This window comes from Hemitrygon akajei, chromosome 2 (assembly GCF_048418815.1).
Source record: "Hemitrygon akajei chromosome 2, sHemAka1.3, whole genome shotgun sequence".
Taxonomy (NCBI): Eukaryota; Metazoa; Chordata; class Chondrichthyes; order Myliobatiformes; family Dasyatidae; genus Hemitrygon; species Hemitrygon akajei.
In genome coordinates, this window is record NC_133125.1 from 147,329,618 (window position 1) to 147,343,442 (window position 13,825).

The 13,825-nt window shown below is 39.0% G+C and overlaps 1 protein-coding gene across 2 annotated transcripts in view; it reads right to left on the bottom strand.

Annotated features, from left to right (window-relative positions):
* The window catches only part of LOC140716663 (uncharacterized), an 80,994-nt gene that overhangs the window by 24,616 nt on the left and 42,553 nt on the right, over positions 1–13,825 (bottom strand). For both annotated transcript variants that reach the window (XM_073029485.1, XM_073029491.1), the window contains exon 4: positions 30–143. In XM_073029485.1, the coding sequence (XP_072885586.1) occupies positions 30–143 (114 nt within the window). The remainder of the gene's footprint in view (positions 1–29; positions 144–13,825) is intronic.

The following is a 13,825-nucleotide window of genomic DNA, read 5'->3' on the forward strand; positions in this document are numbered from 1 at the left end:
TTAAATACAATTCATACAGTGATAGATACCTTTACCCGATTCCATTTTCCAGCAGCAAAGAAGCACTAGCACAATACGACACAGCAAAACTGCTAGCTCTATGATAAACAGCACCACAATTGCGATTGTCTTGGGGAGAAAGCCTGCAATTGAAAATAAATTGAAAGAATCTATCAGGGCACCAGAGAAATAACCATGAAAGCTGCCAATTCCTGCAGTACAAATGCCTTACGGACAGCGGTGGGAAATGAATCTGTGTCACTGGCATTGTGATAGCATTACATTAAACTCTACGGTACTGTGACATGCCAAATGTTGGATTAGTGTAGAATCATTATTTTTCTTGCTGTTTGACCTTGCTGTGCTTTCTTCTAATTTTATATAATCACCTATAAGTACCTTGCCTCTAACACTATGAGCTGTTCTTCAGCAGCCTTGAGTGTAGCACTTTGTCAAAGACCTTCTGAAAATCCATGTCAATAACATCCACCAACTCTCCACAAAAAACTGGAAGAACTTAGCGGGTCAGGCAGCATCAATGGAGAGAAACGAACGGTCAACATTTCATATTGGAAAGGAAGGGGGCAGAAGCCAAAATAAAAGGGTTGGGCAAGGGAAAGACCTTGCTGACAGGAAACAGGCGAGTCCAGATGAGGGGGAGAAAACACAAGGTGGGTGATGGGGTTAAAAGGGAATGATTGGAGATGATAGGTGGAAAAGGCAAAGGGCTGAAGAAGGAGGAATCTGATTGGAGAGGACAGTAGACCATGGAATAAAGTGGAGGAGTTGGGGAACCAGAGGCTGGCAATGGACAGGTCATGAGGACAGGGGAGGGAAAGAGAAGAGGTGCTACATGAATTCAATTCAAGTTTAATTGTTATTTAACTGTACATGAACAGTAAAAATACCACGCAGAATATGCTTGTATATATACAGATACAGACCTGTCCACCCAGCCCACCAATATCATCTGTCAACTGGCCCCTGATGCCTGCTAGGTGACACTGTGGCTTTGAGGCCCAGTCCTCACCCCGACGCCCAACTTTCGCGAGACGAATCCGTGACTTTGCCCAGTCCTCAGAAACCTGTGCGTGATGGAGTTTTCAGTGGAACAGCCGCTGCACAGGGGCAATCCCACTCTCTCGGCTGAAGAGACCTTGATCCAGCAGCACGGACAACGGTTACGGCTGGAGACCTCTTCTGCTTCAGTGGATGACCAAGATGTCTAAGTGTCTTGTCATGCTCTTAGCGCTCCACAAATGCCTGCTGGCCTGCCTTCTTGACCGTTGGACCATTAATCAGTCTCCTCCGCTCAATCTGCCACGGCCAGACTTCACACGCTGGGATAGACAGATCCCCTACCTCACCGAGGGTCGAAGACCCATCAGCTGCCCTCACCTGGTTTGCCCCGTCTGCCGAGACGGTTTACCGAGGTGTGGCCGCTGCGTGTGTTACCGCTACTTGGAGCCACAAGTGAGAGCTGAGCGCCAGGTGGGGACCAAAGGTGGACGAGCTGCCCTGAAAAAGGGCACGGCAGGCCCCCCCACCAGAGGTGCTACCCCTCCTTAGACACCCCGTACATAGATTATTAGTAAAAACACAACCAGATATACCTGTATATTGTCCAGACCTCTCAGTCTATTTTAAGTCTTCAGTTCTCACAACGGCACTACCCCGCCCCCGGTAGAGAACAATGCCTCACCTCAGTGGCTGAAAAGCAAGCAACCCTGCAGCTTGAGACCTGAGTCCATTGAGTGCCACTAAAATATCTGCAGTTGGCCACAGCAGAGCTTGTCTTCTGTCGAGTGAAACTCTGTGATGGCAACTCTGCCTCTGTTCTGGACACTGTGCCACACCACCCCAGGGAAGAGTATGGCTTCGCCCCTCACTCCTGGCCGCTGCAAACAGTCGACACCATGGCTTCAGGCCTAATCCTCACTATGACCAAGGACTAGGCCCTCTCCATCCACCCCTGCTCACATCCGATAAATCAGTGAATTGAACTTGTGGTGTACCAGATTAACAATGTCCAAAGGGGTCTCAATCACAAGAAAAGCCACAGAGTGTGCAATACTGGATCTACTATTAGGGAACGAGACAGGACAGGCAACAGATGTTTGCGTAGGGGAACATTTTGCTTCTATTGATCATAATGCCATTAGTTTCAAGATAATTATGGAGAAGGATAGGGGCTGGCCCTTGGGTTGAGATTCTAAATAGTAGAAAGCCTGACTTTGATGACATCAGATGGCAAGTGTGAAATGGAACAGGTGGTTTTCTGGCAAAGGATTGCTTGGTAAGTGAGGAGCCTTCAAAAGTGAAATATTGAGAGTACAGAATTTGTATGTTCTGGTTAGAATGAAAGAAAGGGCTAACAGTTTTAGGGAATTTTGGTGTTTGAGGAATATTGAGACTCTAGTTAAGAAAAAGGAGGTGCATAGCAGCTATGGACAGCAAGGAACAAATGAGGCGCTTGACGAGTATAAGGAATGAGACCATAAGACCATAAGATATAGGAGCAGAAGTAGGCCATTTGGCTCATCGAGTCTGCCCCGCCATTCAATCATCAAGAACCTATCTATCTCTGCCTTAAATACACCCAATGACTTGGTCTCAACAGCCGCTTGTGGCAAGAAATTCCAGAGATTTACTACCCTCTGACTAAAGTAACTTCTCCACATCTCTGTTCTAAATGGAAGACCTTCAATACTGAAGTTGTGCCCTCTTGTCCTAGACTCCCATACCATGGGAAATAACGTTGCCATATATTTTGAGAGAGTGATTTAGATGCATATCATATTTTTACTGAGTTAAGTATTGTATGTAATTAGTTTTGCTACAACAAGTGTATGGGACATTGGAAAAAAATGTTGAATTTCCCAATGGAGATGAATAAAGTATCTATCTATCTATCTATCTATCTATCTATATCTAATCTGTTCAGGCCTTTTAACATTCGGAATGTTTCTATGTGAAACCCCCTCATTCTCCTGAACTCCAGGGAATACAGCCCAAGAGTTGCCAGATATTCCTCATACCTGGAATCATTCTCGTGAATCTTCTCTGATCTCTCTCCAACGTCAGTATATCCCTTCTAAAATAAGGAGCCCAAAACTGCACAAGTGTGGTCTCGCGAGTGCCTTATAGAGCCTCAACATCACATCCCTGCTCTTATATTCTATACCTCTAGAAATGAATGCTAACTTTTTTGTTATTTTGAAACTGTAAAAGATGGAAATAAAAAAGTAATCTTGCTTAAAATATTAAAGAAATGTGTCATCTTTAACTTTATGCCTTTTGGAAATCAGGTCATTTTTTACTCGCTTAACTATTCACAGTAACAGAAATTTTGACCGGGGTGCCCAAACTTCTGCATGCCACTGTATGTGTAATTAATTATTAAGTTTTCTAATAGTATAGCTAATTGAATATTTTCTAGAAACCAGTTTTACTGCAGCAACTGCATCACACCACTTAATAATTAACCTAGAAAATAGCCAGAATTATCACTGGAATGTTGTTATTTCAAGTTGGAGTATGAGATGACCATGACTATGTTTTTTTTTCCTTTCTTTTCAAATCTTTTTATTAATTTTAAGAAAAACTTAAGTAAAATATGAGTACAAAACATTTGAGAGTACACAATTAATAGATTAATTAACAATCAGATATGTATTAATCAATATATAAAGTCTCCCAAACTCATAGTATTAATGTAAAGGAATTAAGAAAAAGAGAAAAAGGAGAAACCCCCCCCCCAAAAAAACTAAGAGAATTTAAAAAAAACTAATAAAAAAAAACTAACCAACATGGGCAATTGCATAATGCTAAATACATACAGTAGTGCCGATGACTCTGAACCTCCATCCACACAATTCAGGATAGTAACAATAAGGTTCAGGATCAGACCATTTAATTCATATGAAAATGTTGAATAAATGGTCTCCAAGTTTTCTCAAATTTAACTGAAGAATCAAAAACCACACTTCTAATTTTTTCTAAACTCAAACAGGAAATAGTTTGAGAAAACCACTGAAATACAGTTGGAGGGTTAATTTCTTTCCAATTCAGTAAAATAGATCTTCTAGCCATTAATGTAACAAATGCAATCATTCGTTGGGATAAAGCGGATAAACGCTTATTATCTATCATTGGTAGACCAAAAATTGCGGTAAAAGGATGTGGTTGGAAATTAATATTTAAAACTCTTGAAATAATATTAAAAATATTTTTCCAATAGTTTTGTAAACAAGGACAAGACCAAAACATATGGGTCAATGAAGCAACATCAGAATGACATCTATCACAGGTTGGATTAACATAAGAATAAAATCGAGCAAGTTTATCTTTAGACATGCGAGCTCTATGTACAACCTTAAATTGTATTAGAGCATGTTTAGCACAGATAGAGGATGAGTTTACCAATGATAAAATTTTTTCCCATTGTTCAGTAGATATAGGACAATGCAATTCTTCCTGCCATTCCTTCTTAATTTTTTCTGATATATCTGGCTGTACATTCATAATCATATTATAAATGATAGCTACTAAACCCTTTTGACAAGGATTGAGAGCTAAAATTCTTTCTGTAATGTCCAATGGACATTCTTTCGAGAAAGACTTTAATTCATTATATAGAAAATTTCTAACTTGCAAATATCTAAAAAAATGGGTTTTAGATAAATTATATTTATTAGATAACTGTTCAAAGGACATAATGTTATCATCCAAAAACAGATCCCGAAAACATGTTATACCTTTTGTTTTCCATAAAAGAAAAGCTTGATCTATAGATGATGGTCGGAAGAAGTAGTTAGATATTATAGGACTTAACAGCATAAACTTATTCAAGCCAAAAAATTTACGAAATTGAAACCAGATTCGTAATGTATACTTAACTATGGGATTAGTTATCTGTTTATTCATTTTGAGTAATGAAAAAGGAAGTGAAGATCCTAAGATTGAGATCAATGAGAAATCTTGCACAGATTTACATTCCAAATTTACCCATTGTGGGCCAGCAACTGTAGTCGATTCTTGTGTCCAAAATATCAAATACCGTATATTAACTGCCCAATAGTAAAATCTTAAATTTGGTAGAGCCAAGCCGCCCTCCTTCTTAGGCTTCTGTAAATATTTTTTACCTAGTCTAGGATTTTTGTTCTGCCACAAATACGAAGATATTTTAGAGTCAACCATATCAAAATAAGATTTAGGAATAAAAATTGGTAATGCTTGAAATAGATATAGAAATTTAGCTAGTATCATCATCTTAATGGCATTAACTCTGCCTACCAAAGACAAAGATAGTGGGGACCACCTATTAGCAAGTTGCTTAATTTGATCTATTAAAGGTAAAAAATTAGTTTTAAATAAATCTTTATGTTTTTTAGTAATTTTAATACCTAAATAAGTAAAATAATCTGTAACAATTCTATATGGTACATGATTATAAATTGAAACATGCATATTTAATGGAAATAGTTCACTCTTATTAAAATTCAATTTATATCCAGAAAAATTACTAAATTGAGCAAGCAAAGAAGAAATAGCAGGAATAGATCTTTCAGGGTCAGATATATATAATAACAAGTCATCCGCATATAATGATACCTTATACATCATCTTCCCACGGGTAATACCTAAAATATTGGGTGATTCACGAATAGCTATAGCCAAGGGTTCTAAAGCAATGTCAAATAATAAAGAGCTTAAAGGACAACCTTGCCTTGTACCCCGAAATAATTGAAAAAAAGGGGATTTTTGATTATTGGTAAAGACCGAAGCTAAAGGTTTATGATATATTAATTTAATCCATGATATAAATTTTGAACTAAAATTAAAATGTTGCAATGTATTAAATAAATATGACCATTCGACTCTATCAAATGCTTTTTCGGCATCTAAAGAAATGACACATTCTGGGATTTTAGATGAAGAGGTATTGTTACGTACCCGTGACACGTGACAGTGGTACCCTTGTCACGTGACTGGGGTTGAAGTTATACTGGACTTGAGGTAATGGTCTTGTGATGGTGGAGTGATGTCATTTTCCCGCCAGTAGAGGTCATGTGACAGGTTTTTTTCTACAGGGTATAAAAGGAAGACCCACCCTGTCAGGTGGGGCAGTTCGTGGCTGGATTTGCCAAGATGACTTCATGTCACTGCGTGATTTAATGTGATGACGCAGTTTAGTTGGAAAATGAAGTTTTATATAATGCCTAAAGTTTAAAAGGTCACTGCCAGCGGTTTCTTTGCTGATGGAGAGTGAAGAAAAGTTTGGAAGATGGAGATCGAGGAGAATCGATTTTCGACGGTGGATTGATTTCGACCTTGTTTGATCCTCATTCGGAAGGATTTCGTTGACTATTCTCGTGTTAGTCTCCGCTGGAAATAGCGGGAGATTGAGAATAGTGTGGAAGGGCGGTCAGTACCTTTAAGCCGTTATATTTAATAAAATTCGACGTGGGAAAGTTCGACGCCGGGGAATCGAAGGACATCGACGTGGAAGAGAATTTAAATCGCTTTAAAAAGTCTCTCCTTTTAAAAGAACTGTGAGCTTTTGAACTTTCGGCATATCGCTCTAAAGAACTGTTTTTTTTCGGCATACCGCTTTAAAGAACTGTTTTTTTTCAATACCGCTTTAAAGACTGTTTGGGACTGCAAAGCTATTAAGAACTGTTTGAGCAGCTGCCCAGCAGCTGAGTTCCGGTCATGTTTGAGTTTGTTTACTTTTGAGGGGGGTTTGTTTTCAGTGTTTAATAAACGTGTTATTTGTTATAAAAACCCTTGCCTAACTCATCTATATTTATTGTTGCCTGAATACGTAACAGTATAAACAATATTAATTAATTTTCTAATGTTAAAAGATGAATAGCGATTTTTAATAAATCCAGTCTGATCCTCAGAAATAATCCGAGGCAATATATTTTCTAATCTAATAGCCAAAATTTTACTAAAAATCTTAAAATCCGTATTCAGCAAAGATATAGGCCGATAGGATGCACATTCAGTAGGGTCTTTATCTTTTTTAAGAATTAAAGAAATAGAAGCTTCATAAAAAGATTGTGGTAGTTTGCCTATACTTAATGCATCTTTAAAAATTTTACAAAGCCAAGGAGAAAGTATGGAAGAAAAGGATTTAAAAAATTCTGCAGAAAAACCATCTGGACCCGAAGCTTTACCCGAGTTCATTGAAAAAATAGCCTTTTCTATTTCAGACTCCGTAATAGGTGTATCCAAAAATACACTATCCTCAACAGTTACTTTTGGAATATTCAATTTCCTTAAAAATCAATTCATTATAGAAGAGTCCTTAGTACATTCTGATTGATATAAGGAATTATAAAAATCTTGAAAGGCTTTAGATAGATAGATAGATAGATAGATAGATAGATACTTTATTCATCCCCATGGGGAAATTCAACATTTTTTCCAATGTCCCATACACTTGTTGTAGCAGAAACTCATTACATATAATCCTTAACTCAGTAATAATATGATATGCATCTAAATCACTAACTCAAAAAAAGCATTAATAATAGCTTTAAAAAAAGTTCTTAAGTCCTGGCAGTTGAATTGTAAAGTCTAATGGCATTGGGGAGTATTGACCTCTTCATCCTGTCTGAGGAGCATTGCATCGACAGTAACCTGTCACTGAAACTCTTTATTTATCTCTTTATGATCGATCGTCAGAGTACCATCTTGTTTGCGAATCCTAGTAATCTGTCGCTTATCCGAAGCAATTTTCAATTGGTTAGCTAGTAATTTACCAGACTTATCTCCATATGTATAGAATTGAGCTTTCGATTTAATTAACTGACTTTCAATCGAGGAGGATAATAGTAAACTATGCTCCATTTGAAGTTCCACTCTTTCTTTATAAAGTTCTTTGCTAGGGGTCAATGAGTAGATCTTGTCAATTGCCTTAATTTTATCAACTAATGTTAATATTTTAGAATTAGTTCGTTTCCTAACTCCAGCAGAATATGAAATAATCTGTCCACGAATATATGCCTTAAAAGTATCCCACAAAATTCCACTAGAGATCTCTGCTGTAGAATTTATTGAGAAAAACAAATCAATTTGCTGTTTAATAAAGTTGACAAAGTCAGAGTCCTGCAGTAAAACAGGATTAAACCTCCAACCTTTAATACTAATATATGAATCCGTCATCTTAATAGATAACTTCAAAGGTGCATGATCAGATATAGTAATAGAGTCATATTTACAATCCATAACATCTGTAAGTAAATGCTGATCAATGAAAAAGTAATCAATTCTTGAGTAATTATGATACACATGGGAAAAATATGAGAACTCTTTGTCATTAGGGTGTAAAAAACGCCAAATTTCACAAATAGCTGAATCAATCATAAAAGAATTAATAAGAGAAGCCGATTTATTCGGAAAAGTTTGAGTGGGCTTGGATCTATCCATCAAAGGGTTTAGACAACAATTAAAATCCCCGCCCATTATCAATCTATATTGATTCAGATTGGGAAAGGATGTAAATAAGCATTTAAAAAATTCAGGACAATCAGTATTTGGAGCATAAACATTAACTAAAACAACTTTTTGATTAAAAAGTAAACCAGTAATAAGCAAAAATCTACCTTGCGGATCTGAAATTGTTTCATGATGTATAAAAGCAGTTGATGAGTCTATAAAAATAGAAACACCTCTCACTTTGGCTTGCGAATTTGAGTGATACTGTTGGCCCTTCCAAAACCTAAACAACCGCTGACTATCCACCTTCCTTACATGAGTCCTGCCATGTGCAGAAGTTCGCTGATGACACGGCCATAGTGGGGTGTGTCAGGAATGGACAGGAGGAGGAGTATAGGAAACTGATACAGGACTTTGTGATATGGTGCAACTCAAACTACCTGCGTCTCAATATCACCAAGACCAAGGAGATGGTGGTGGACTTTAGGAGATCCAGGCCTCATATGGAGCCAGTGATCATTAATGGAGAATGTGTGGAGCAGGTTAAGACCTACAAGTATCTGGGAGTACAGTTAGATGAGAAGCTAGACTGGACTGCCAACACAGATGCCTTGTGCAGGAAGGCACAGAGTCGACTGTACTTCCTTAGAAGGTTGGCGTCATTCAATGTCTGCAGTGAGATGCTGAAGATGTTCTATAGGTCAGTTGTCGAGAGCGCCCTCTTCTTTGTGGTGGTGTGTTGGGGAGGAAGCATTAAGAAGAAGGACGCCTCACGTCTTAATAAGCTGGTAAGGAGGGCGGGCTCTGTCGTGGGCAAAGTACTGGAGAGTTTAACATCGGTAGCTGAGCGAAGGGCGCTGAGTAGGCTACGGTCAATTATGGAAAACCCTGAACATCCTCTACATAGCACCATCCAGAGACAGAGAAGCAGTTTCAGTGACAGGTTACTGTCGATGCAATGCTCCTCAGACAGGATGAAGAGGTCAATACTCCCCAATGCCATTAGGCTTTACAATTCAACTGCCAGGACTTAAGAACTTTTTTTAAAGCTATTATTAATGCTTTTTTGAGTTAGTGATTTTAGATGCATATCATGTTATTACTGAGTTAAGTATTGTATGTAGTGAGTTTTTGCTACAACAAGTGTATGGGACATTGGAAAAAAATGTTGAATTTCCCCATGGGGATGAATAAAGTATCTATCTATCTATCTATCTATTAGCATTCATTCTATGGAATACTTTGAATATTTTTTTCCGTTTGATCGGATGATTTAAACCATTAGTATTCCAAGAAACAAAGTTAATAGTCTTATCCATATTGACAATATATATTACAGTTAACACATAAGTTTGAAAGAAAAGTGAACTCATGAACCCAGAAGAAGGAAGTAAGTTCAAGGGGAAACCGGAAGTCACAGCACTGCAGCCATTTTTGTAGTTTCATATAAGCCCATGAAATAAAACTAAGCAAAAAGCAAGCGAAAAAAAGAGAAAAAAGAAAAATCCCCCTCCCACCACCCTCAAAACCCCAGGAAAAAAGCCAAAAAGAGGCAAGCGAGCGATCTAATACTAAAATTACCCCCTTGTCTCAAGACGGCAACTCGAACGTAACAAAGTTAAAAAAAATACAAACAACCCACATAATAAAAAAGGGTTGATATAACAAAAGTTAAAAATATAAAATTAGTGTTATAAATGTATATAAACAAAAGGGTTAAAAAAAAGAATTAAAACAATAAATGAAAGTTTAAAACTTTCAAACACATCAAAACAGTTATGACGCTCCAAACACTGAAGTCTGTCGGGAAGAAGAAACGCTATTTTATTTTTTTCCCAATCTTAATATTCAAATGTTAAAAGTATAAAAGAGAGCGTATATCGATTTAAAAAAAGAAAAGCAAAAAGGAAGAAAAAACCCTAATAAGTTATTTTCAACGTTCAAAAAAAAGCTTTAACCGTATGTAAGAAATACATGTAAACCGTATCCAAAAAAAAAACCAAACGTCAATCTATAACAGATCCAAATCTATAGGCTAGATTACATTGGTCAGCCCGATAGAATGTCATTGTTCCAGGAAACCTTGAGCATCTGCTGGCGATTTAAACAGCCGAAAAGATCCATCCTGAAGAGTGACTCTCAAGTGTGCTGGAAATAACAGCGCTTGCTTGTAGCCTTTCTGGTGAAAATTCGACATAACCGATCTAAAAGCCAGCCTAGCCCGTAAAACCTCAGGGCTATAATCTTCCAAAATGCGAAACTTGAAATCTTGATGGGTTATCATACCTTTTTTATGAGCTGCCCGAATCAAACGTTCTTTGATATGGGGATAATGGATCCGGAGAATTACGTGTCGTGGTTTCAAACTTGAATCAGCCTGAAACCGGGAAACCCGATGTGCCCGATCAATTACCGGGGGAATATCCAGTACCTCTGAACCCAGGACATCCACTAGAAATTTAGAGAAGAAAACGGTAAGATCACCGCTTTCAAATTTTTCCGGAATCCCAATTAACCGAAGATTTTGTCTTCGAGAGCGATTTTCCAAATCAGTAATTTTAACTTTATAGCGATCCATCTGTTGGGACGTCGAAGTTTGCCCTTCTTGTATTTTTTCGATTATACGATCTTTCTTAAGAGCGGCTTCTTCAAGAGCCAAAATACTTGCTTGTTGTTTTTGTGATTCCAATGAAAGGGTCTGGAACTTTTCTTCAAGTGATTTCAAACGTTCGTCATACTGTAAAAACTTTACGAATATTTTTCTCTCCAGTTCTTCAAATTTGACTTCTATAAGCTTCACAACTGTTTCTAAAGTTATCGGTTCTTTCGTCTGTTTCGATTCTTTTGCTTTAGACATTTCAGCGAGTTGAGAATAATTCAAAAAGTTAAAAAGAAAAATTCTGTATGTTTAGACCCCTTTAGAATAAGTTTAAGGGGTGTTTGTAGGTTAAAAAGACGTAAAAGGTTTGGAGCAAAGCCTAGAAGCGGTTTACTCCATGAGCGCCATCTTGAGACTCCGACTATGTTTTATTAGTATCCAACAGTTCTCTAACTATGCCAAAGTAAGAGAAGTGGAAGGATGTGGAAGAATCACAGAGGAAGGGGAAAGATTTTTGCATGTATTACTTAGCAAGAGGCAAGACCATTCTCCTTATTTTCATAATTGTTAAAGAAGGACCTAGTCCTTATTTCAACACACCATCCAAAGTCCTATGTAAAGCAGAGGCTTGACTCTACTATTTCTTGCTTTGTTTTTGTGAAGTTACACTACTACAGGTCCAGTCTTGTTCTAAGTAAATTAATAACCCAAGTACATGTATGTCACCATATACAACTATGATTCATTTTCTGGCAGGCATAGCAAACACAAGAAACATAATGGAATCAATGGAAGTCTGCAGCCAACAGAACGACTTGCCCTAATTAAGACGAAGAAAGTGAAGAATTGCAGGACTGAAGATGGGACATGAAGATCTGGAAGGAGATGGGTGGGTTCTCACCAACTGCCTGAACTGGAAAGTATTTCTAAATGGTCTAAAGAGGTTTCACATTCTAAAGCTGGAGGTTCAAAACTTTGGGCCGAGCTTCAGCACATTAATTACATATACAGCCTGTATCGATATTTACATGGAATGCTGCTCCAGGAAAGCAGCATCCATCATCAAGGAACCCCACTATCCAGGCCACGCTCCCTTCTCACCACGACCATTGGGCAGGAGGTACAAGAGCTTTAGGTTGCGGAATAGTTATTACCCCACAACCATCAGGCTCCCTTGAACCAGCATGGATAACTCCACTCTCCACTATTCTGAACTGATTCCACAACATAGACTCATTTTCAATAACTCTACAACTCATGTTCTTAATATTATTTATTTCTTGTATTTGCACAATGTGTCTTTTGCACATTGAGGCTGTTTGTCAGAGTAATACATACAAAACGCTGGAGAAATTCAGGTCCGACAGCATCTATGGAAAGGAATAAACAGTTGATATTCTGGGCTGAGATCCTTCAGCAGAACTGAAAGGGAAGGGGAAGAAGCCAGGGTAAATGTGGGGGAGGGGAAGGAGTACAACCTGGAAGCTGGAAGGTGAAGCCAGGTGGGTGGGAGATGAAGTGAGAAACCGTGAGGTTAAAGAACGAAAAGGTAGAGAGTTGAAGGAAGGACGTGAAAGGAGAGAATAATCGGCCAAATGGAGAAAGGGAAGGAGCAGCAGCACCGGGGAAGGTTATAGGCAAGTGAGGTGAGGAAAGGAGAAGAGGCAAGATGGGAACTGGTGGGAAAAGGAAGAAGGGGTAAGAGGGAGGGAGGGGGGAAACTACCAGAAGTTAGAACAATTGATTTTCATGTCATCAGGTAGGAGGCTACCCAGACGGGATAGGAGGTGATGTTCCTCTAACATGAGAGCGGCCTCGCCGTGGCAGTAGAAGAGGGTATGAACTGACATCTTGAAATGGGAGTAGGGACTGGAATTCAAATGGCTGGCCACCGGGAAATACTGCTTGTTGCAGATGGAGTGAAGGTGCTCGATAAAGTGGTCCCCTAATCTACACTGGGTCTCATCGATGCAGAGGAGAACGCATCGGGATCACTGAATAGAGTAGACAACCCAAATAGATTCACAGGTGAAGTGCTGCCTCACCTGGAGGGACTGTTTGAGGTTCTGAATGTATGTAAGGGAGGAAGTGAGTGGGCACAGGTAGCACAACTTCCACTTTCAGTAGGGAGGGAGATTAGTGGGGAGGTACGAATAGACAAGATAATCATGGAGAGAGTGATCCTTGCAGAAAGCAGTGGGAGGGTTCAGACATAAAGATGTATTTGGTGTCAGGATCCTATTGAAGATGGCAGAGGATGCAGAGAACTGTGTGCTGGATGTGGAGGCTCTTGGGATAGTAGGCATGGACAAGAAGAACTCCCAGCTCTATCCCTGTTTGTGTGGCAGGAGATGGGGTGAGTGCAGATGTCCAGAAATGGAGGAGATGCAGGTGAGGGCAACGTCGACGGTGGAGGAAGGGAAACGAGGTTCTTTGAAGACGGAGGACATCTCTGATGTTCTGGAAATGAAAGCCTCATCCAGAGAACAGATTTGGTGGTGTTACGAACGTGCCACAACTCTGAGGGGCCGAAGGGTACAAAGTAGCCCCCTCCTTTTCGAGAATCGCAAGATCACTATTAATTCGGGTCTGGGGACCCAGGAAATGAGAGAGAGACGTTTGGAATGTGTCCTGGCCTCCGCGATACAAAGCCACGGATAACGGCCATTGTCTCTTGGAGACGGAATTGTGTATTGAGTACTGTACTATTCATTGAAGCCCTCAGGGAATGACCAGAGTGGGCTGGTTGAGGGATTGCATCATCCCAACCTGATTGAC